General features: G+C 40.8%; 3 protein-coding genes across 5 annotated transcripts in view; all 3 read left to right on the forward strand.

Annotated features, from left to right (window-relative positions):
• LOC138970714 (uncharacterized) overlaps positions 1-23,916 on the forward strand; it is a 302,337-nt gene that overhangs the window by 120,944 nt on the left and 157,477 nt on the right. The gene's annotated exons all lie outside the window — the stretch shown is intronic.
• LOC138970709 (uncharacterized) overlaps positions 1-23,916 on the forward strand; it is a 383,958-nt gene that overhangs the window by 30,616 nt on the left and 329,426 nt on the right. The window lies entirely within an intron of this gene.
• Positions 1-23,916, forward strand: part of LOC138970704 (cell surface hyaluronidase-like) — a 204,843-nt gene that overhangs the window by 20,233 nt on the left and 160,694 nt on the right. For 2 of the 3 annotated variants that reach the window (XM_070343186.1, XM_070343188.1), the window contains exon 1: positions 10,600-11,115. The exons of the other annotated variant lie outside the window; for it this stretch is intronic. In XM_070343186.1, coding sequence (XP_070199287.1) covers positions 10,988-11,115 — 128 coding nt within the window. In that variant the 5' untranslated portion in view covers positions 10,600-10,987. Of the gene's footprint in view, positions 1-10,599; positions 11,116-23,916 lie in introns of those variants that run through there. 3 annotated transcript variants of the gene reach the window in all.

Below are 23,916 nucleotides of genomic sequence, written 5' to 3' on the forward strand. Positions count from 1 at the left end.
TCGCCAGGTTTGGACGGGCTTACAGCTAGTTTCGTGAAGTTTTTTTGGCCGAGCCTGAAGACGATGGTTTTCAATTCTCTACAAACATCCTTTCAAGTCGGTGAGATGTCGACTACACAAAAAAGAGCAGTTATTTCCTTACTCCACAAAGGAAAAGATTTACCACGGGACAGCCTAATTAATTGGAGACCAATTTCGCTAACAAATACTGACTATAAAATATTTGCAAAGTGTTTAGCAATTCGTCTCGCATCTGTCATTACTGATATTATTTCAGAAGATCAAGTCGGTTTTATTAAAGGGAGAAAATCAAGCGATGTTATTCGATTGATTGATGACGTAACAGATTTTATGAATCAGAAAAATGAACCAGGCATTTTACTTGCCCTTGACTTTTCACGTGCTTTTGAGTCAATTTCCAAAGATTATATGTTTTGGGCATTTAGAAAATTTGGTTTCTGTGATAACTTTTTGAATTCTGTAAAAATGTTAACGAATAATACCACAAGTTGCATCAATTACATGGGATGGATCTCTGAGGAATTCGACGTATTAACCGGAATTCGTCAGGGATGTAATTTTTCACCGATGGCCTTTGTCCTTGGCCTTGAACTTTTAGCCATTAAGATACGCAGTGACCCGAATATAAAAGGATTAAAATTCCCGTCATTTCATTCAAAAACCAATTTGGAATATATTTTAAAATTGGCAATGTATGCAGACGACGTAACAATGTTCATTAAAAATAAACACGATCTCCAACAAGTACTGTTAATCGTAAAACAGTTTTCATGTATTTCAAATTTACATCTGAATGAAAATAAAACAGAGGCAATGTGGCTAGGATCCATGAAGAACAGTCTTGAGCAATACTGTAATATAAGATGGAAAAAACAGTTAAAAATTTTGGGTATAATATTTAGAAACGATATCGGTGCTTCTGACATTGAAGAGAATTGGTCAGTACGGTTTGATAGAATTGAAAGAATTTGTTGGAATGTGGTCAAAACGGAATTTAAGCATTATAGTGGTAAATTGTGTATAATTAAAACTTTTTTGATATCCCAGTTTGTATATGTTTTGCAGGCACTCTCTGCACCTACTTATGCAGACATCCTTTTTGTTATGTTGGGCAGCCAGGTTACAACAAACAGATTTTGCAAATTGGCAATTGATTCCAAGACATTATTTTGAGGTTCTTGGAAGTCAGCTGTGTTGCTTTAAATCAACTGCCAAACCGAAACAGTTTATTGGTCTGACCAGAGTTAAATCAAAATTTAGGCAACAAGTTTTAAAAATATGGATTGAGAACAGATATTTATTTCCTGTTCAAAAAGAAAGTATTTTTGATCAATGTTTGTGGAATAATGCAGATATTATTTTTAGAAAGAATGTGTTGTGTTTTGATAAATGGATTGAAGCCGGTGTGAATTGTGTACGTGATGTATGGATAGACGAAAATATTGTGTCATTTGAACATATTTGTGCCATTGTCGGATATAGTGCCACAAGGCTGTTTGAGTACAACGCTTTGCACACGGCCCTCTGCGCGCGAGCACTGCGAGACGAGCCTCCTGCGACCTGTTTTCAGGGCATGCTAAATAACCCTTCCCCGAAGAAATTTCGTGCGATATTAACGCAATCCAAAGCCAGTGAACTCTGCTCTGTAAAATTTTGGTCCCACAAATATAACATTATTTTGCATTGACGAAAAGTATTGGGTCCTGGCAAGTGCATGTACAAGCGAAGAAAGATTAAAGTTACTCCAATGGAACATTTTACATAATATTTATCCCACAAATATTTTATTGCATAAAATGAAGTTAAAAGAAAACAGTTTATGTAGTCTTTGTAATGAAATGGATTATATTGAACACTTCTTTTGGAAATGTAGCAAAATGAAATTGTTTTGGGAAAATGTTAGAAGATGTATATTTGTTAATACGGGAGAAAATATTATATTAACAGAAAAAGATGTATTGTTTGGTTATTCTCCAGAAGTGCAAACCCCCATAAACAAAATTATTAATCATATTTTGCTCATTTCAAAAATGTGTATCAGTAAGTATAGATATGGTAGGCCTATTGATATAAATGTGATGTTAGGATATGAATTAGCGCTGCGATATTTCAGTATTGTGAAAAATGTTGAAGGATGAATGATGATACGTTGTAGACGGATGCTTGACTTTTTTTATTAAAAGCCCCACAATGATGTGTTTGGCAAATTAAAAAATTTTAAAAAAAAATGATTGTACTTCCTTTATTATTGCATGTCTAATTTTGTTCAAATTACAAAAATATTCACCGTCCGAAATCCATTTTATACGGGTTCTTATAATCATTCCGTCAATTTTCTTTTGTCGAATTGCAATTAATTCCTGTCTTTTCTTTTCCAAAATAAAAAAAATATTTTCACTAAAAGTTGTCTCTAAATGTTTAATTTCGTCAACCAATTTACTTTCCCACTGTAGACTTTCTTTCTTTTTTGAAGGATGCTTATTGTTGACAACTTGTGTAAATACATCGATCCGTCCAAATGGAAACAAATATGAAACGTTTGTTCAGTCACACACCACTACATTTTAAGTTGTTGTTGTTAATTGGTCTGTGGTCAGTAGCCTGCTGTTTCCCCAAAACTCATTATCAACCGTTACCCAACAGCCTCTATTCTTCTCTCGTTTACCATTGTCCCCAGATACATCACCATTAGCAAGGTGCAAAAAAAGCAAACCACTTATAATTTATGGTTTTGTCTCTCGCTGCGTGAACATTGTTGTCAGCTGCGAACTGCCAGCTTTATCATTCGACTAACAGCATGGGGTCCATCAGGACAATTTTCCAGTTTTATGTAATATTTTAATTGACAATAAAGTGCTGTTATTGTTAAGAAGAAAAAAAAATGATAGAGAAGGGGACGATATAATGGAGAGGGAGCCGACATGACAGAGAGGGAGCCGACATGATAGAGAGGGAGCCGACATGACAGAGAGGGAGCCGACATGATAGAGTGGGGGCCGACATGATGGAAAGGGAGCCGACATGATAGAGAGGGAGCCAACATGATAGAGAATGGGCCGATATAATGGAGAGGGAGCCGACATGATAGAGAGGGAGCCAACATGATAGAGAATGGGCCGATATGATGGAAAGGGAGCCGACATGATAGAGAGGGAGCCAACATGATAGAGAAGGGGACGATATAATGGAGAGGGAGCCGACATGATAGAGAGGGAGCCGACATGATAGAGAGGGAGCCGACATGATAGAGAGGGAGCCGACATGATAGAGAGGGAGCCGACATGATAGAGAGGGAGCCGACATGATAGAGTGGGGGCCGACATGATGGAAAGGGAGCCGACATGATAGAGAGGGAGCCAACATGATAGAGAATGGGCCGATATAATGGAGAGGGAGCCGACATGATAGAGAGGGAGCCAACATGATAGAGAGGGGGCTGATATGACGGAGAGGGGGCCGTCATGATAGAGAGGAAGCCAACATGATAGAGAGGGAGCCGACATGATAGAGAGGGAGCCGACATGATAGAGAGGGAGCCGACATGATAGAGAGGGAGCCAACATGATAGAGAGGGAGCCGACATGATAGAGAGGGAGCCGACATGATAGAGAGGGAGCCGACATGATAGAGAGAGAGCCGACATGATAGAGAGGGAGCCGACATGATAGAGAGGGAGCCGACATGATAGAGAGGGAGCCGACATGATAGAGAGGGAGCCGACATGATAGAGAGGGAGCCAACATGATAGAGAGGGAGCCGACATGATAGAGAGGGAGCCAACATGATAGAGAGGGGGCTGATATGATGGAGAGGGGGCCGTCTTTCTTTCTTTTTTCTTTCTTTCTTTCTTTATTTGGTGTTTAACGTCGTTTTCAACCGTCATGATAGAGAGGAAGCCAACATGATAGAGAGGGAGCCGACATGATAGAGAGGGAGCCGACATGATAGAGAGGGAGCCGACATGATGGAGAGGGGGCCGACATGATAGAGAGGGGGCCGACATGATAGAGAGCGGGCCGACATGATAGAGAGGGGGCTGATATGATGGAGAGGGGGCCGACATAATGGAGACGGGGCCGACATGATAGAGAGCGGGCCGACATAATGGAGACGGGGCCGACATGATGGAGACGGGGCCGACATGATAGAGAGGGGGCCGACATGATAGAGAGCGGGCCGACATAATGGAGACGGGGCCGACATGATGGAGACGGGGCCGACATGATAGAGAAGGGGCCGATATGACAGATAGGGAGCCGACATGATGGAGAGGGAGCCGACATGATAGAGAGGGAGCCGACATGATGGAGAGGGGGCCGACATGATAGAGAGCGGGCCGACATGATAGAGAGGGGGCTGATATGATGGAGAGGGGGCCGACATAATGGAGACGGGGCCGACATGATAGAGAGCGGGCCGACATAATGGAGACGGGGCCGACATGATGGAGACGGGGCCGACATGATAGAGAGGGGGCCGACATGATAGAGAGCGGGCCGACATAATGGAGACGGGGCCGACATGATGGAGACGGGGCCGACATGATAGAGAAGGGGCCGATATGACAGATAGGGAGCCGACATGATGGAGAGGGAGCCGATATGATGGAGAGAAAACCAACATGATGGAGAGTGGGCTGACATAATGGAGAGGGGACATATGTGATAGAGAGCGGGTAAATATAACAAACAAGTCGCGGGGGCCGACATAATAGAGATAGGGCTGACATAAGGTAGAGGGAGCAAACATGATGTGGAGGGGGCCGACATGATGCGGAGGAGGCTAAAATGAGCAAACAAATCATTGCACCCATTTTTGTACCCCAACTAAATCATTCATTCACGTGTCATTTTATTCAAACTTTATATGCCATTAAAGACCCTTCACTTGGCTACCTTGCACACTATTCGGATTAGAGATTTCTGTATTAGGTATCACGTGACCGCCGCCGAAGTCAGGGTACCCCCAAGCTCGACCTGACAAAAACCCTAGTCCCGTATTTTCAAATCTGTAAAAATTCAGGATTTGCTGATAAGAAACAATTCTGCATATCGATGGAAATGCCATTTAATTTCCATTCAAAAACAGTTTCATTTGTGCACCTAACTTGATTAGTCTTGATACAATCTGTTTTCAAATGAGGTAGGGATTACAGTTTGAAAAGCCCAAAAGAGCACGTTTTGCGGTCATTTTTTAGGGGGTCCTCCACTGAAAGTTCAATATATCCTAAATGTCTCAATTAAAACGTTTCAAACTTCCAGAAAACATGACCAGTAGGTGAATAAAGATCATTATAACTTTGTGTGAATATATTGGCAGTACAGGTAAAGTTATGTAACACTAACGTTTCCAAAAGAACTTTAAAAATATTCATATTAATTCTGGGTGTTATGCCAACAATTCGTGACGTTGCATGCAGGGCCAATAATGGTTATATCAGAATTTGCGAAAGTTTTAGGCAAATCTGAGCATTGGCAGAAATTTGCTGGAGGTATGAACGCGATAGACAAATTCGTCAGCTTTCGAAAGGTAGGTTGTTGGAACGTATGTTGGGAAAGTCCCAAGCGAATTATTACTCATTAGGCAAAAAAAAAAAGAAAAAAAGGTGTGGTTACGGTAACATAGCCCCCCAAAATAGGGTAGGAAGGTAGGCAATCACTTATTTTTTAAACTTTTTTTCTAATGTGTACAAATTAAACCTACTTGACAGGGAAATAAGTGTGCGACTCGGGCGCTTTTGCTTTCATTGCGTTTTCTGCACGCGTTTTCTTTTTTTTTTCTCTTTTTTTGTGACAAATGTAATAAAAAGTTATAGGGTCGGCCCCTAAAAATAGGGTAGGTCGAGTTACCGTAACCACACCTATTTTTTTTTAGGCCTTAGACATAGTCCGTGCACTGTAAAGACCGTTGGGTCGATATATTTGTGAATGTAACATATTGTTTTGTCAATAACATACGTTCAAACAACCTACCTTTCTTGTTTTTGATTCTGAATTTTGGAACGTTGGCAGTCTGTTTAAAAAAAACAAGTCGCGTAAGGCGAAAATACAATATTTAGTCAAGTAGCTGCCATTTTTCAGCAAGACCGTATACTCGTAGCATCGTCAGTCCACCGCTCATGGCAAAGGCAGTGAAATTGACAAGAAGAGCGGGGTAGTAGTTGCGCTAAGAAGGATAGCACGCTTTTCTGTACCTCTCTTTGTTTTAACTTTCTGAGCGTGTTTTTAATCCAAACATATCATATCTATATGTTTTTGGAATCAGGAACCGACAAGGAATAAGCTGAAAGTGTTTTTAAATTGATTTGGACAATTTAATTTTAATAATAATTTTTATATATTTAATTTTCAGAGCTTGTTTTTAATCCGAATATAACATATTTATATGTTTTTGGAATCAGCAAATGATGGAGAATAAGATAAACGTAAATTTGGATCGTTTTATAAATTTTAATTTTTTTTTTACAATTTTCCGATTTTTAATGACCAAAGTCATTAATTAATTTTTAAGCCACCAAGCTGAAATGCAATACCGAAGTCCGGGCTTCGTCGAAGATTACTTGACCAAAATTTCAACCAATTTGGTTGAAAAATGAGAGCGTGACAGTGCCGCCTCAACTTTCACGAAAAGCCGGATATGACGCCATCAGACATTTATCAAAAAAATGAAAAAAATGTTCGGGGATTTCATACCCAGGAACTCTCAAATTTCATAAAGATCGGTCCAGTAGTTTAGTCTGAATCGCTCTACACACACACACACACACGCACGCACGCACATACACCACGACCCTCGTTTCGATTCCCCCTCGATGTTAAAATATTTAGTCAAAACTTGACTAAATATAAAAAGTACAGTTTGGGATTCCAAATCAAAACACAGCCGTTTTTAATTTGAGTAACTCGGCGCACAAACGTTTATTTCAAGGTATTCCTGGTATGGTGTGTGGGCACATAACTAAAAACCCCAACCTGAACTATATAGCTCCTAGGGCGATTAGAGACAGTTTCCTTGCTAGGATATATCACTAAATTAACAAACTCATTTTTTATTTTGTAAGCTTCCAAGCGGAAATACAATCCATATAGTCCGGACTGAGTCAAAGAATGTTTCACCAAGGTTTAAATCAATTTTCTTTATATAAAAAAAAAAGAGACTGGAAGTGGGGTGAGTTGGGGTCGCGTAGGAGCGAGTGAGAGCGTGACAATGCAAATTTATCCAGCACTCTTCGTGGCCTCTTGAAAACTGTTTTCATCAAACTCGAGCTCCAAACATCAGGAAGTTGCTTTGACCTCCCGTGGGCTTATATTTGTTTTACAGAATAGGCTGCTATACTTCAGAACGCGGAATGGCAGAATGATACTCCTCTCTGTCTGTCTGTCTCTGTCTCTGTCTCTCTGTCTCTGTCTCTCTCTCTCTCTCTCTCTCTCTCTCTCTCTCTCTCTTTTTTAGTGTAAACGTTGGTACTGTGTGAATTTTACCGTCGATCACTTTACATGTGTAACCTCAATTAACATGTTGCATGTTTCGCTTTTGATTTGTATGTTGCTTACTTTGTCATTTTGTTGTTTGTGTTTATTTGCTTGTTTGCTTACTTGTCGATTGTTTGCTGGGTCGTTCGTTTAATTTGTTTATTTGTCATGTTGCTTTACTTGTTTATCATTTATTAGACATTTGTATTAGAAGTAAGGACCAGTTGTAAGAAAAGGCGTCGCCATCCTTGAAAAATAAAGTTCCATCGTTATCATCATCATCTCTCTCTCTCCCTCTCTCTCTCTCTTCCCCCCCTCTCTCTCCCCTTCTCTCTCTCTCTCTTGTTCTGTATGTGTGTCTTCTAGGCCGGACCTAAGTAGGGTAGGGGGGGGGTCCCAATTGTGGTAGGGGTACAGGAGGAACCACCTAGTTTTTGTTGTTGAAATTTAGCTTAAAATAATGTGCAATCTGGCGTGTTATGGGAGTATTTGTCATGCGTCTTGAAGGCAATTTTTTTTAACCTTTTTTACCCGTGGTACTTGGTCAGGGCAGAGGGGGGAGGGGGGGGGGATTATCTCTGCATGTCATGATTTGCACGGAGGTGCAATATAAAGTGAATCCATAATCTCCACAACTTTTCAACCCAACAGATGCTAGCAACTGTTCCATGATCAAAGTTCTCTCCTGTCCAATATATGTGTCCTTCGGTGTGTGAGAAACTATGATAGATGTATTTACAAGTACGTCACTTGACCTCATACGGCATTCAGCAATAGGAAGTAACGAACAAACCATAACCTCCAGAACTTTTCAACCCAACAGGTGCACCCAACGGTTCGCAGGGCCGGACTAGGCTAAGAGGAGGGGGGTGTTGCTAGAGGTGGTCCAGGGGGATATCCCCCCTGGCGGCAGGGGCAGATCAGTTCATTGTATGGGGGGGGGGGTTCAAAAGTATATTGTGAAGATATGGGTGTGAAGGCGCGAAGCGCCGAGCCGACGGCGCGAAGCGCCTAGCTTGCTAGGAGGGTCCGGGGGCATGCCCCCCCGGAAAATTTTGAAAAAAGGATGCAAAATGGTGCAATCTGGTGCATTCTGAGGATGATCATTACCAGTTTCAGGCAGCAGATTTTGTCACTGATTATAAATTGAAAATTGAAAATTGAAACTCAATGTAAAATAAAGAAATGCATACCTCATTCAATATTTTTATATTTTTATATTTATAAGATGGGTCCGGAAACCCTAGAACCCCCCCCCCACCCTCGTCCGCCCCTGGGCGGGGGTCAAGGGTCAGAGCCACTTGTGGGGGGCAGGGGGCGAAGCCCCCTGAAGCTGATGGGTAGGTCATATTCTGAGATAGGAAAATGGTCGCTCCTTGCATTAAACGGCATAAAATAAGCAATAATAAAAAAAAGTTTAAATAAGTAAGGTACATGTTCAGGCTAGGGGGGGGGGGGGGGGGGTTGTGCAACCCCCATAACCCCCCCGGTAGTCCGGCCCTGGTTCGATGATTCTCTCTCTCTCTCTCTCTCTCTCTCTCTCTCTCTCTCTCTCTCTCTCTCTCTTGGGCCGATCTTGTTCTGTCTGTATATCAATGATCTGCCACTGCACATTTCTGATAGTAATGTAAGAAGTGATTTTGTTGCTGACGATTCTTCTCTTCATTCAAGTGGAAAGTCTGTTCCAGTAATAGAGTCCTCCATTAAAACAGCTTTAAACGATGTAAATAACTGGTGTAGTGCTAATGCTATGCTTGTCCATCCAATAAAAACTAAAAGTATGGTAATTGCAACCAGACAAAAACATCAGATTTCTCCACTCAAACTAAATCTTACTATTGGTACGCAATCAATTGAACAAGTTCAACAGCATCGCGTTTTAGGGGTAATTCTTGATTGTGAATTCAAGTGGCAGGCACAATTACAGCATATTTGCAAGAAAGTAGCCAAGAACGTTTTCCTCCTATCCAAGTTAAAGCAATATACCGACAGAAGGACTCTGGAAATGTTCCACCATGCTCATGTAATGCCTCACATTAATTATGTTTCGACGCTCTGGGATGGCAGCAGTGATGTCCACTTGAAAAAGTTAGACTCTCTCTATCGCCGCTCGGCCAAACTCCTCGTAAAGGATAATGCCTCAACAGATATGAAATTAAAAATGCTTAACTTTCTTCCACTGGAAAAGCATCTCAAGTTAAACAAAGCCATTTTCATGCATAAATTGTATTACGGTAAAGTGCCGATTTACATTACATCATTATTTAACAGGGCCGGACCAAATGAGTTGTAAGGGGGGGGTTCCTCCTTTTTTGGGGGGGCAAATCAGCGAAGTGGCGAAGCAGGCGCGCAAACTAGGGGGGTCCGGGGGCATGCTCCCCCGGAAAATTTGTGAAAAACGGTTAAAATCTGTGCAATCTGGTGCATTCTGGGCCTTGTTTTGAGGGTTAAGAGCAGCATTGTTTTGGTGCTAAAACTAGTAAAAAAAACCAAACACTCAAAGCAAGGTACATGCTTTTTCCAGGGGTGGGGTTCCGGAACCCCTGGAACCCCCCCCTGGGTCCGGCCCTGTTTAATAAAGCTACCCACAGATATGGGTCGGTCAACTTGATCCCACCAATTCCACGAATTGACCTGTATAAGACCAGTCTTGCTTTTTCGGGTACTTCAGTTTGGAATTCACTTCCATCATCCTTTAAGCACTTAAAGTCATTAAAAAGTTTTAAAAAATGTGTTAAAAACCACTTAATGTCTGAGTAGTTTAACGCCTTTTGACTTACCACACTTAGTATTACGTCAAAGATATGCTGTGCATTGTATATTCTGAACATATTTTTGTTACACTATTGCTACATGTTCGATTGCTACCAGCTTGTACTTATAATTACTTGCATAGTATGCATTTGATTTTATGAATAACCACATATGTATGCTCTTCATGCCTCATCTTCATCATCATCATCATTATCATCATCATCATCGTCATCATCATCGTCATCTTTATTATCACGTTTTCCGACCTCCTTTTGTTGGTTAACTTTTTAACTTTTTAATTTTCATTTTTTAATTATATAATTGTGTGTCTAGCGAATTTGTGATTCCTAAACGCCCCACTGAACGACTGACGTCACATGTCGCTTCGGTCTTTTCCGGAGGAACACCGCGTGTACATAATACACACTTCGATCGCGTAGCACTGCCATTGCACATTTTCGCAACGAAAACCGTGCCACTGTTTCATTCATCTTGGTGTGTTAAATCTGAAAGCAATATAAGTGAACGAACAATTGAAAACATATCACGTTACTAAACTGTAGCTCAGTGTTTCAGTGTGACGTGGAAGTGTTCAAATATCTGCTGTATCAGGCACGCCGATTTGGTTTCACCTGAACGACTGCGAGAGGCGAGCGCAAACCGTTGTGTTGTTCAGAAATGGTGTTCCCTTTGACATTTTAGTGGACATTTAACTTCTCGTGATCGTGAAACACGGTCACATGCAGCGTCCAGAGGGACGGGCGGAGGTAGGGGTCGACCTACTGTTTCGTGGAGATAGGGATACGGCCGGCCCCAACCCGGCTTTAATTTCTGCACAGTGTTTTAATGGACAGACAACTGACGACAGGTATGTGCAAATGAGTGGTGAATGTATTAACGCTAGACGTGAGAGTAAAGACAACACAAGGGGGACTAACACTGATACAAGCATGAGTTCAAAATCAGACGAGTGCAGGTGAAGGTTTCATGATCAGCGTTCCTGTCAAGCTAGTGATACATTTAGTGTAGGTAAAGCAGTGTCTTTTTTGGTGTGGGAGGTCTTGCCGGCTCTCAGCTTGGTGATACAGATTTTTCTGCCTATGTTGGAAAGTTTGATATTGTATGTTTTATTGAGACGTTTATTGATGACTCCTTTGATCTGTCCCTACCCTTTAAAAAGTACGTAAAATTTGTGTCTCCAGCTATCAAGCTCTCACATCAGGGTCGCAGGTCAGGGGGTATTGTCGTGATGTGTAAGAAAAACATAGCAAAGCACGTTGAATTGGTTGACTCCTCACATGATCATATGCTAGTCTTGAAACTGTCAAAACATGTGTGTGGTGGTGATCGAGATATTGTGTTCGTGCCAGTGTATGTGCCACCATGTGGGAGCCCTTAAAGTTACCAAAAGACAGACTCCTCGTGCCATCTAAATGAAGTGGAGCTATGTTTAAGTGATGTTTTAGAAATGACAAGTGATTGCCACACGCTCTTGTGCGGTGATTTTAATTCTAGAACATTAGACTACCAGGCAGAACATTTTTGACCTCCTTGATCAAGACTCGCAAGGTCATGACCATGACACGATTTCACATGGTAGAATGACTGAAGACCAGGGGCGGACGAGGGGGGGGGGCACAGGGGGCACGTGCCCCCCCCCCGAAAAAAAAAAAAAAAAAAAGAAGAAGAAAAAAAAAAGATTTTTCTATGCTGAATCTATGACCATTTCTAAGTTCAAATGGCACCAGATGGCACCATTTTGCTTCTTTGGGCAAAAAAAATTTCCGGGGGGGCATGCCCCCGGACCCCCCTAGCAAATTCGGGCGCTTCGCGCCCATCACATTCACTTTCGATTCAAAGTGCCCCCCCCCTTACAAAGCAACTGATCCGCCCCTGAAGACTATACACTAAACTGGGTTGGGTACAAAGCTTATCGATCTATGTGTATGCTTTGATCTCAAAATCTTGAATGGTGTTTGCAATGCGGAAAACTCGTACAAGTTTACTTATATCTCCCATAGTGGTAACAGTGTGGTGGATTATTGTTTAGCCTCTGTTGACCTAGCCAATAACATCCACGATTTAACCATTGGCGACAGAATTGAATCAATGCGTATGCCTGTGACCTTTGCGCTTGGGTTGAAAGTGAATCAGCGCCAGCCCCCTAAACAAGCACGTGTCTCAAAAGTTGTGTGGAACGATGCAAAAAAGAATGATTTTATTGAAAGTGTTAAATCAGACGATTTTAAAGCTAAGTTAAAGGAAGCGTGCGACATCATCAGCGCAGACATGGACGAGGGGCTGGAGATTTTTAACAAAGCAATGTTACAGTCGGCAAAGTGCATGACCAAAAAAGTCGGAGGTGACGCTGAAGGTAGAAGTGCGTCCTCATGGTTTGATATTGAATGTTTGAAAAAGAAGCGATCCGCGAGACGGTTGCTGAGAAGTTACCAAAGAATTAAAACAGAAGATAAAGAAGAAAAAGAGATAGCAAAGCAAAAGTACGCTGAAGTCAGGAAGGAGTATAAAGATCTTCTTCGAACAAAGCGAACAGAGTACAGGTTAAAACAAGTTCATAACTTATTGCTCTCTGCTGATAAACCAACGGAATTTTGGAAGGAAATAAGGAAATGTAATAGAAAAGAGGTGCACTCCAACTCCGTACCAAAAGAGGCATGGTACGAACATTTTAAGGACGTTTTAAACACCGATACAGTTGAAGGTGAACCCGAAGACGATCAGTTGCCTGATACAGGTATCAGTGACGAAATTCTTGACAGTGAAATAACTGAAATTGAAATTAGTAAAACAATCAGAAATTTGAAAAATGGTAAAGCGGCAGGGTTTGTTGGTGTGTTGAAGGAAATGTTGAAAGTGTCTGAAAGTCTTATTTTACCTTTTTTAGTTAAATTGTTCAACAACATTCTCGAGAAAGGGGGTGTACCCAAGAGAGTGGTCCAAGGCCATTATTGTGCCGTTACATAAAAAAGGAGACTGTGAAAACCCTGATAATTACAGAGGAATTTCCCTCACCAGTACGATGAGCAAAATGTTTATGTCTGTTCTGAACGACCGCCTGTCTGTGTGGTCAGAAAATTAAGTAGAAGTGCAGGACATTAAGCTGGTTTTGTAGGCCTACTACAGTGCTGGATAACAGAGCAATGTCGTCAGCAAAAAGCATTACAAACAGTTCTAACTGGTGAGTGCTTTTTCGATTAGGCATACAAGGCAATATGTTCAAGGTGTTAAAGAGCATGTATGAAAATGTGAAAGCATGCGTGCGGTGCGGAAACGAATACACTGATTTCTTTGAATGTATGCAAGGCCTTAAACAAGGTTGTGTAGCCTCACCGACAATTTTCTCGTTTCTGATCAACGAACTGGCGCAGGATGTCATACAACGAGGCAGACATGGGATACGTTTATCTCCGTCTGAGTTAGAACTGTTTGTAATGCTTTTTGCTGACGACATTGCTCTGTTATCCAGCACTGTAGTAGGCCTACAAAACCAGCTTAATATCCTGCGCTGCTCTGCAGATAAACTGTGTCTGAACGTGAACTTGACAAAGACTAAGGTCATGGTTTTTAGAAAGGGCGGGCACATTGCACAGAAAGAGAAGTGGTTCTACGGAATGGATCGTCTTGAAATTGTGAACTCGTTTAAATATCTCGGTGTAACCCTTTCCACCCAACTGAGCTGGAACATTGCAGTGGAAACAAAGACAACCAGAAGAATCTTTTGTAATGTATGTTTGATGATGTATGCTTTTAAATTTTTTTGTTAAACAAGATTTTATTAAAGAAATACAGGGTGGCATATATATGCGAAACAGACATTTGTGACCACACAACAAGCTAAGCTTATCAATCAATCAATCAATCAATCAATCAATCAATGAGGCTTATATCGCGCATATTCCGTGGGTACAGTTCTAGGCGCTCTGCAGTGATGCCGTGTGAGATGAAATTTTATACGGCCAGTAGATTGCAGCCATGTCGGCGCATATTTACCTTTCACGGCCTTATTCCAAGTCACACGGGTATGGTAGACAATTATTAACTGTGCCTAAGCAATTTTGCCAGGAAAGACCCTTTTGTCAATCGTGGGATCTTTAACGTGCACACCCAATGTAGTATACACGGGGGGTGGTTCGGACACCGAAGAGAGTCTGCACACAAAGTTGACTCTGTGAAATAAATTTCCGCCGAACCTGGGATCGAACTCGCGCTGACAAGCGGCCAACTGAATACAAATCCAGCGCGCTACCAACTGAGCTATATCCCCGCCCCATTAAGCTTATATTAAGTGTGGTTATAAATATGTACATCTAGATAGGAAATATTATTTCACGTGATGTCAAGGTCAGAGAATTGCTCATACCCTTATTAGAAATGTAAACAGACAAGATACATTTTTTTACAAAAAAAAGGAGAAACAAAATATAACAAAAGAATGATCGGGGAGATATGAGTCGGTAAGGTGGGTATTCAGGGGAGGGGGGGGGGGGGGGGGTCAGAGAGACGATGACTGCCACAGACTTGCCAATTAAATGTTTCTGCAGCAGCAATAATTTCGTCCAAAGTGTTGTCCAAACTAATTAAGCTGGGGTTAGTCATGTGAATACACAGAAAAACCTTAAGCAAGATTCACTCAAGCTTGACTTTCAGTAAAATCGTTAAACAACATGCTTTTAATTAAGCGTTGTTGACTATGAATGTAGATGTAAATGCTTGTATAACTGTGTTTTAAATTTTAAATGTGTCAAGCGCAAAGAGCATAATTGTAAAGTTATGATGTTGCGCTATATAAATGCTCATTTATTATTATTATTATTAACCATGGCGAAAAAGGGAGTGATCGAAATCGATAGATTACTGAACAGACTTGGCTGCCATTCGGCAAAGGTGTTTTTCAAACTGTTTGACGCACGGATCGCCCCTATGCTCTTGTATGGTTTAGAGCTATGGGGATATGGAAAGTATGACTCTGTGGAAAGGGTCCACCTGTTTGCGTGTAAAAAGTTTCTGAAAGTGACAATTCGAACTCCAAACAACATTGTGTATGGTGAATTGGGAAGACATCCGCTGTATATTAACTCTGCCGTCAGATGTGTGAAATACTGGTTTACACTGCTGAAGCAACCTGATTCAAGATATTCCAAGATTGCATATAAAGCTTTATGTAATTTGGCATCGAAGGGCCACACAAATTGGGTCTCACATGTGCAGTCTTTTATGTTGTAATGGTTTTGCTGCTGTGTGGATGTACGGAATGGTTGGGAATGAGAAGTGTTTCTTACAAGAGTTTAAAAGACGTTTACAAGATTGTTTTTGTCAAGAATGGTTCTCCTTTTTAGAATGCAGTGAACGTTTCGACATTTATAATTTTTACAAAACATGCTTGGAAAAAGAGAAATACATTGAATTAATCGAAGATATTAAGTACAGAGTTGCTCTTACTCGTTTCCGCGCAGGAGTATCCGAAATCAACGCTCACAAGTTTCGGTACGCACGAAACCAAACGACAAGAAACTGTCCTCTCTGTACAGCTGATGAAGAAGATGAACACCATGTTGTATTTTTATGTCCTTTTTATCAAGACCTTCGAGCAAAGTATTTGAAAATCTCGAACTCTAAGACGCTGCAACAACAACTTGTGTATTTCTGTGGCAGTAATGAGGATAATGTGATGAACAGCTTCAGCAGATTTGTGTTCTTCATGTTACAGAAGAGACGAACCCTTATAAATCAGGTTTAGTGACATGTCATCAGGGTCTTAATGTATTTGTTGAATTTTATGCGTGTCTATAATTTATAACTGTGCAGATACTATTGCTGTTATTTTAACCACTATTGTAAGGGGCTGTGGCCTTAGACAATTAAAGATTTGTTCTTGTTCTTGTTCTCTCTCTCTCTCTCTCTCTCTCTCTTTCCGATCACCTCCCGCCCCCCCCCCCCCCCCCCCGTTATTATGTACTTTTGGGTGAAATGACTGTATCATCATCATCATCATCATCATCAGCAGCAGCAGCAGCAGCAGCATCTCAAAATCTCAAACATGTGTATATTGGTGTTTGGATTTGAACTTCTATAGTGTTTCTTTTTTTAATAATTTTGTTGTTTAAATTGTTAGTGTTTTGTTTGTCTGTTTGTATGTGTATTGTCCCAAGGACAGATTGTAAGAAAAGGCACAGCCTTAAATCTTTATCCTTGCAAAATAAAGTTCAGTCTCAGTCTCTCTCCCTCAAGTCATTTTGTTTGTTTGTTTATTTGTTGCTTAACGTCCAGCCGACTACGCAGAGCCATATCAGGACGAGGAAGGGGGGGATGAAGGGGGCCACTTGTCAAGCGATTCCTGTTTACAAATGCACTAACCCATTACTTGTGTCCCAGCAGGCTTTAGTAAAACTAAATTAATACCTACTGGAAGATTACCAGTTTCCAGTATGTTAAAATAGGCTTAACCTATCTACTGCTGGACTTACATCAGAACACTAACAGATTAAACTATACATGAATCGCGAGACAAGCGGCAAGAGAAGAGATTTTTTGGAAAAAATACAGGTGAATGAGCAAGAAGGCAGAAAAAAGAAAAGAATTCATGAAGAAAAAGAGAGCATGACAGGAAAGAGGAACCAAAAATCTACCTAACAGCAAACTAGAAAGCTCCTGCGGTTCCAAAAACAGGAGGGGCCTTTAATTTCATAACCGCAGTGCCCCACTGCGGGACCTCAAGTCATGCTCGTGTCATTTTATTCAAACTTTCTATGCCGTTTAAGGTATTTATCTTGGCTATCTAGCACACTCTTTTTGGTCAAAGGGCAATGTCACTGTCACTGAAATGAAAGTACCCCCTAAAATCGACCCGAAAAAAATGAGAGGCACCAATTTAATAACAATCGACAAAGAAAGCATAGTATGCACAACACGGCAATTTCTACATACAAGAAGAAAGTCCAATCATTGTTATTTTCAGATGAGTTTAATCTGTATGGCTATCTTGCAAATATGTGCTGCTACGCCACTCCTAATGACGTAGGTTTTGGTCAAGTGGACGATTTTTGTTTTGTTTTTGATAACAAAGATCGCTGTATTTCGGAAATGACCCTGTGAACAATTAAAGAATCTTATGCACATACACACATTAAAAAAAAGCTATGATACAGGGTGTCTCACAAAACTTTTAACCCATTCAAACAGCTTTATTTCATGAACCAATCAACATATTTACAAAAACTAAACTGAAATGGAAAGCTGAGATGTTAACAATTCTAAACAAGTCGAGCAAGGCGAAAATACAACATTTAGTCAAGTAGCTGTCGAACTCACAGAATGAAACTGAACGCAATGCAACGCAGCAAGACCGTATACTCGTAGCATCGTCAGACCACCGCTCACGGCAAAGGCAGTGAAATTGACAAGAAGAGCGGGGTAGTAGTTGCGCTGAGAAGGATAGCACGCTTTTCTGTACCTCTCTTCGTTTTAACTTTCTGAGCGTGTTTTTAATCCAAACATATCATATCTATATGTTTTTGGAATTAGGAACCGACAAGAAATAAGATGAAAGTGTTTTTAAATTGATTTCGACAATTTAATTTTGGTAATAATTTTTATATATTTAATTTTCAGAGCTTGTTTTTAATCCAAATATAACATATTTATATGTTTTTGGAATCAGCAAATGATGGAGAATAAGATGAACGTAAATTTGGATCGTTTTATAAAAAAAATATTTTTTTTACAATTTTCCGATTTTTAATGACCAAAGTCATTAATTAATTTTTAAGCCACCAAGCTGAAATGCAATACCGAAGTTCGGGCTTCGTCGAAGATTACTTGACCAAAATTTCAACCAATTTGGTTGAAAAATGAGGGCGTGACAGTGCCGCCTCAACTTTCACGAAAAGCCGGATATGACGTCATCAAAGACATTTATCAAAAAAATGAAAAAAACGTATTGGGATATCATACCCAGGAACTCTCATGTAAAATTTCATAAAAATCGGTCCAGTAGTTTAGTCTGCATCGCTCTACACACACACACACACACACACACACACACACACACACACACACACACACACGCACACACGCACAGACACACACACACACATACACCACACCCTCGTCTCGATTCCCCCCTCTACGTTAAAACATTTAGTCAAAACTTGACTAAATGTAAAAACAACATGCCTACAATGTAATACTACATCCACAGTAGTAATACAGCAGTTCATAAAACATGCTCCAGATAGCCACCGTTGCGCTGGAGGCATATTTGAGCACGGCGAGCGAAGTTGTCAATGACCCGAACACATTCTTCCTTTGGGATGGCCCTGATCTTCTGGGTGATGGCTTGTTTTAGTTCAGGGATGGTCTGAGGCATTAAAATTGACAAAATTATGCAAGGTTATATGGGTTAAAAGAGAACGTTGCTGCAGTTAGGGACTATCTGAAGGACAATGTGTACCAGGATAATCCTCAGACCATCCCTGAACTAAAACAAGCCATCACCCAGTGTGACGGTATTCGGTACCTCTCGGGTCGTGTCCGTCGAACTCGGTCGGTCATGTGATGGGACGCGCATGTGCAACGGTGCCTTTCCGCCCACGACTCGCTTCGCTCTCTGGCATGCACGCGGGACACTGATGAGGCATGGCTTACCGCATCGACCTTGTATTGTTGTCATCTGTAACAGTTTGCTAGACAAGTAAACTACATGAACGTACCTGATGTGAGTGTTGTTTATGTACGCTCGGAACACGACATGGTGGCAGCGGGGGGATTCTTTACCCAACCGTGAGTTTTGAAATAGTCGAGCATAGTCGTACGGAAGAAGAAGAGCATGCCATTCAAACTGCCTGAACCACTCGACTTTGGGAGGCCCGACCAGTGGCTCACGTGGCGTAAGCGTTTCGAACGCTACAGGGTTGCTTCTAAACTAGACAAAGAACAATTTTCAGTCCAGGTCAGTTCCTTAATCTATGCTATGGGCATACAAGCCGAACAGATCTACGAACAGTTCGAATATGACGAGGACAATGACGAAGCAAAACTGGAGGACGTACTGAAGTTATTTGACACGCACTTCGTTCCACAAAAGAACGTCATACACGTTCGAGCCGTCTTCAACACCAGAAGCCAACACAGCGGCGAGCAAATCGAACCTTACGTCAGAGCCCTGTACGAACTTTCTGAGCACGCAGATTTTCATAACCGCGACGAAGCCATTCGCGACAGGTTCGTCCTTGGTGTGAACGACCGAGAACTCTCAGAAAAGTTACAAATGCAAGCAGACCTGAATTTGCAAGACCCCAATAAACATGCCAGAACTGGGCCATTGCTGGCGTTTTGATGGCAATGCCAGTTGCCAGAACTACTGCCATCAAAGGCCCATTGATGGCCCAATGCTGGCATATTACCCGTATGCACATTGGCAAATTGATGGGCCATCACTGGCAAGCCAGCACTTTGCCAGCAAAAACCCATCATTTATTTGCTGGCTTTTTGATGGCTTGCCATCATTTTGCCAGCAATTTGCCAGCAATTTTCCAGCAAAAACCCATCATGTATTTGATGGCTTTTTGATGGCTTGCCATCATTTTGCCATCATTTTGCCAGCAAAATCCCATCATTTATTTGATGGCTTATTGATGGCTTGCCATAAAAAACCCAGCATTTTGCCAGCATTTTGCCAGTATTTCGCCAGCATTTTGCAGGTTTTTAGTTTTATATAAAAAAAACTGTTTTCCATATATTTTCCGTTAATGGCCCTTTACCTGCTGAAATTACCGGGCCAGTTGTGGCCCGGCATAATGCCATATTTCTGTCATTACCATTACCAGCAAAATGCCAATAAGTTGCAGTAAATATACCAATACCACTGATTCTGGTAGCATGGCGGCTCTATTCATGTACTCTACCTGCACAGTCTTGTTAGCCCATAGATGGTTGTTGAAAGTCTATAAATATGCTTTGTTTTGTCATTTTTACTGTGAATGTAATAACAATGACAAAACACAGCACATCAATGGACTTTTCAACACATGCTGGCGGCAAGACGTGCGCAAATAAAGCAAAGGGCAATGCTGTCAAGCTGTACATTAGCAATATGCATATATATGCGTAATTATCAAATTCATCAGTAAAATGCAATTGAAATGCTAATCACATTTGTCGTGTAACTTATCTGGCAAGTAAAGGCAGTGGTTTTGACAGAATATCGTCATCAACGCAGTTATAGCGGGCACAACAACAATACAGTAATATAGATTAAAAACAAAACAAATGTAAAGCCTCCAAACAGCAACGACTCATTATCGAAGCATTACAGAAACGTACGCTTTGTTTTCAGTTGCTCACTGGTTTATTTTATTTGTACAGCGTTCTAAATTTCACACTCGAGACATGATGACCAAAGGCAGAATGTTTCTTGTTCACTTCCCAGTAAACCTCCGTAGGATTGTCTTGATTCTGTCATTTCTCTGTTCGCATCCGCAACGTTGAGATAACGCTTCTTTTCTTTGTCCTGACATCGTAGCCTACGGTAAGTCTGTTTGTGAAGCCATTGAAACTCTCAAGTTCTCCTGCCGTTCACCTTCTGAAACATGAAAACAAACGAGTTTTGTTGGTTTTAATTCATTATTCCATCACACACACACACACACACACACACACACACACACACACACACACACACACACACACACATACGTGTCTGAGGGGGGGATATCTGGACATTTGCCGCAAAGAAATATGTGTTATATCTGGACTTGTTTATTTCTAAAGCTACAGACACGGAGTGCGAGAGTAAACATGTGTTAGACTTTAAGAATACTTTTTGAGATTAAATCCCACTCATTATTGAAAGTTACACACCCAAAAACAGAGATTCTGAAACACGTGTTATATCTGGACATCTGCCACCTAAAAGTGAGTGATAGCCGGACATATGACCGGAAAGCTGTAAATACTATCAACTTGATCAAAATGGCGTTACATATGCGTGGTAGTACAAAAAAGCTACCAGTAATCCCAAATTATTTTTTTTGACAGGGACAAACCAAGGGGAACTTTAACGCGTCTCGGCGTATTTTTTTGAGACAAATGTCTTAGCAGCTGATAGTTGGTAGCCTTTATTGGATGTCGTTATTCAAATGCAATCCGTCAGAGACAGAAAGCTTAGAAAGGAATTACGTTGTATTGTTTTCCTGCTTTGCCTGGCTCAGGTCGGGAAATTCAGGACCAAAATGACCCAAGGTGCAACTCATTCCTTTTGATGAGTTTCAAGTTTCTTATAAAAGTTTTCGCAGCTGTTGGTAGACTTTATTGGATGTCGTTATTCATATGTATCCGTCAGAGACAGAGAGCTTAAAAAGGAATTACGTAATTGGTAGACTTTATTGGATGTCGTTATTCAAATGCAATCCGTCAGAGACAGAAAGCTTAGAAAGGAATTACGTTGTATTGTTTTCCTGCTTTGCCTGGCTCAGGTCGGGAAATTCAGGACCGAAATGACCCAAGGATGTCGTTATTCAAATTACAAACCGCCACAGACAGAAAGCTTAGAATGTTTTTGTTTTTGTGGTTTTTTTGCGCATGAAAAGACTTCAGGCCAGATTTTCTTTACAAAACCGGGGAGGTAGGGTAGGGGAAGGGTATTTTTTTATTTTAGCATGAAAAGACCTGGGCTCGTATTCTTGAAACAGCTGCAACTCATTTACCGGCCTGTAAAACCACTTCCGCTCGATAAGTCCGCTAAGTGTTATTCATGAAACTCCGGGAAAGACTTACATGGGTGTCTCCGAGCTGAAAAGTTGGAGGACCCATCCCCCTCCTCTAAAACCGTCAATTTTGAATAAATCTTGTTAAAATATTGTTTGTAGATTTATGTCCCTCATGGACACACATTGGTGTCATTTAAGCACCAATGCTTTGCGGACAAATACGAGATAGCGCTCGCGAAAGATTTCAACCGATGCTCGATCATACCGGCTTGTGGTGAAAGCGTGCTAGCGTCTTCTTTAATACATTACAGTGTCCGATTATTTTCAACTGATTCCGTGGTCCAACGGTTCTCTCGTTCGCCTGATGCGTGATTGAGTCGAGTTCAAATCTCCATCTGCCCGTAATTTTTTTTTATTCTTTGGCATTTGTTTATTTTTGTTTATTTTCTTCATGTGCAAAAGAGTACGTTATAATAGCAAAATTGATTTTAAAAAAAAGTTTTAGGCTGCAATGGTTTTTTTTTAAAAATCTTTGGTTAAGATGATATTAGTTTATTAATAAAGTTTGTTAACTTAAACATGTAAACATTTGATTAAAAAAATTAAATAAATAACCATGCAGAAGGATGCTTCCCGCTTAAAAAAACAAAGGTGAGAGAGAAAAAAAAACCGTTGCAGCCACCTGCATGCAACTGAGATTAAAAACAAAAAAATAAAAAATAAATAAAAAGGGTCTCCCTGTGTTTTTATTTCATTCAGTTTGTTTGGGTAGTTGCTATTGACTTTGAAACTGACACGCTGGCTAAAAAGCTGCAACATTTTGTCCTTCAAAGTCAAATTGTCGTTTAACTACCGCCCGGTATCTATTTTTACTGCCCAGTAATTATTTATTTTTCCCCGGTATTCATGTGTGTCTATCGGAAGGTCGGCAGCTACCAGTTGGTTATTTTTAGAATTGAAGATTCCCGATGCTTGCTCTTCTCTGCGCACGCGTTACCGGCGTTTTCGCCGGCATGTCAGTTTCAAAGTCAATAGCAACAACCCAAACAAACTGAATGAAATAAAAACACGGGGAGATTTTATTTTTATTTTTTTTATAAACCTCGGTTGCATGCAGGTGTACATGGCCTAGTACCTAGTAAACGCCCACCCCCCAGTTTCGACCAGTGGACTAGTAGACAAGGAAAATGAATAAAAATTATTCAGTCTGCTGTTATTGTTGTTTTTCAATTGTTTCCTTTCCTTAGACATGCTTCGGGGGTTGGACAGAAAAAAGGTTTCTGAAGTGGCTAGAGAATCGCAATACATTTTTGACTGGGAGGAAAAAGAAGAAACGAAAGCTTCATCTTTGGTTTAAACATAAGTTTATTTCAACAAATGTTACAATCATGACATGTATACAAAAGACACAGGTAACAGCAACAAGCTAGAAGCTAATAGTGGTGTTCCTGCATGGCTATTATAACGTAAGGCGGTAACGGCTGAACAATTTGTCTAAATAAACTAAATTGGAAATCCAAAGCATCATCATTATAACCATCCTCATCTCATTAATCATCCAAAATTATCATAACATAATAAACGTTGCATAATCATTATAAAGAAAGACAGTAAGAGGAAGGAAGGAGGGGAAGAAAAGGAATAAAAAGAAGAGGGATGGGTAGGAGTTGTGCAGAAATTAAAGTTGTTGTCCGGGTTGTGGAGCATTGATTCTGGTTTGCCCAAAGCGGCCTGAACGTTCAATGAACGAGTGTACTCTTGACAAAATGTTCCTGTTCAAATCTAGAGAATACTGTCTGTCTCCATTTAGAAGGTGGGGGAGGTGAATACTGTGGTTAGGGAGGGTATGTATGGTTTCTTGACGTGCTTCGCGATAATTTGGACAATCTAATAGGAAGTGTTTTACGGTTTCGGACGGAAATGCGCAGTCACAAGATGCATCT

Source organism: Littorina saxatilis, linkage group LG7 (genome assembly GCF_037325665.1).
Source record: "Littorina saxatilis isolate snail1 linkage group LG7, US_GU_Lsax_2.0, whole genome shotgun sequence".
NCBI lineage: Eukaryota > Metazoa > Mollusca > Gastropoda > Littorinimorpha > Littorinidae > Littorina > Littorina saxatilis.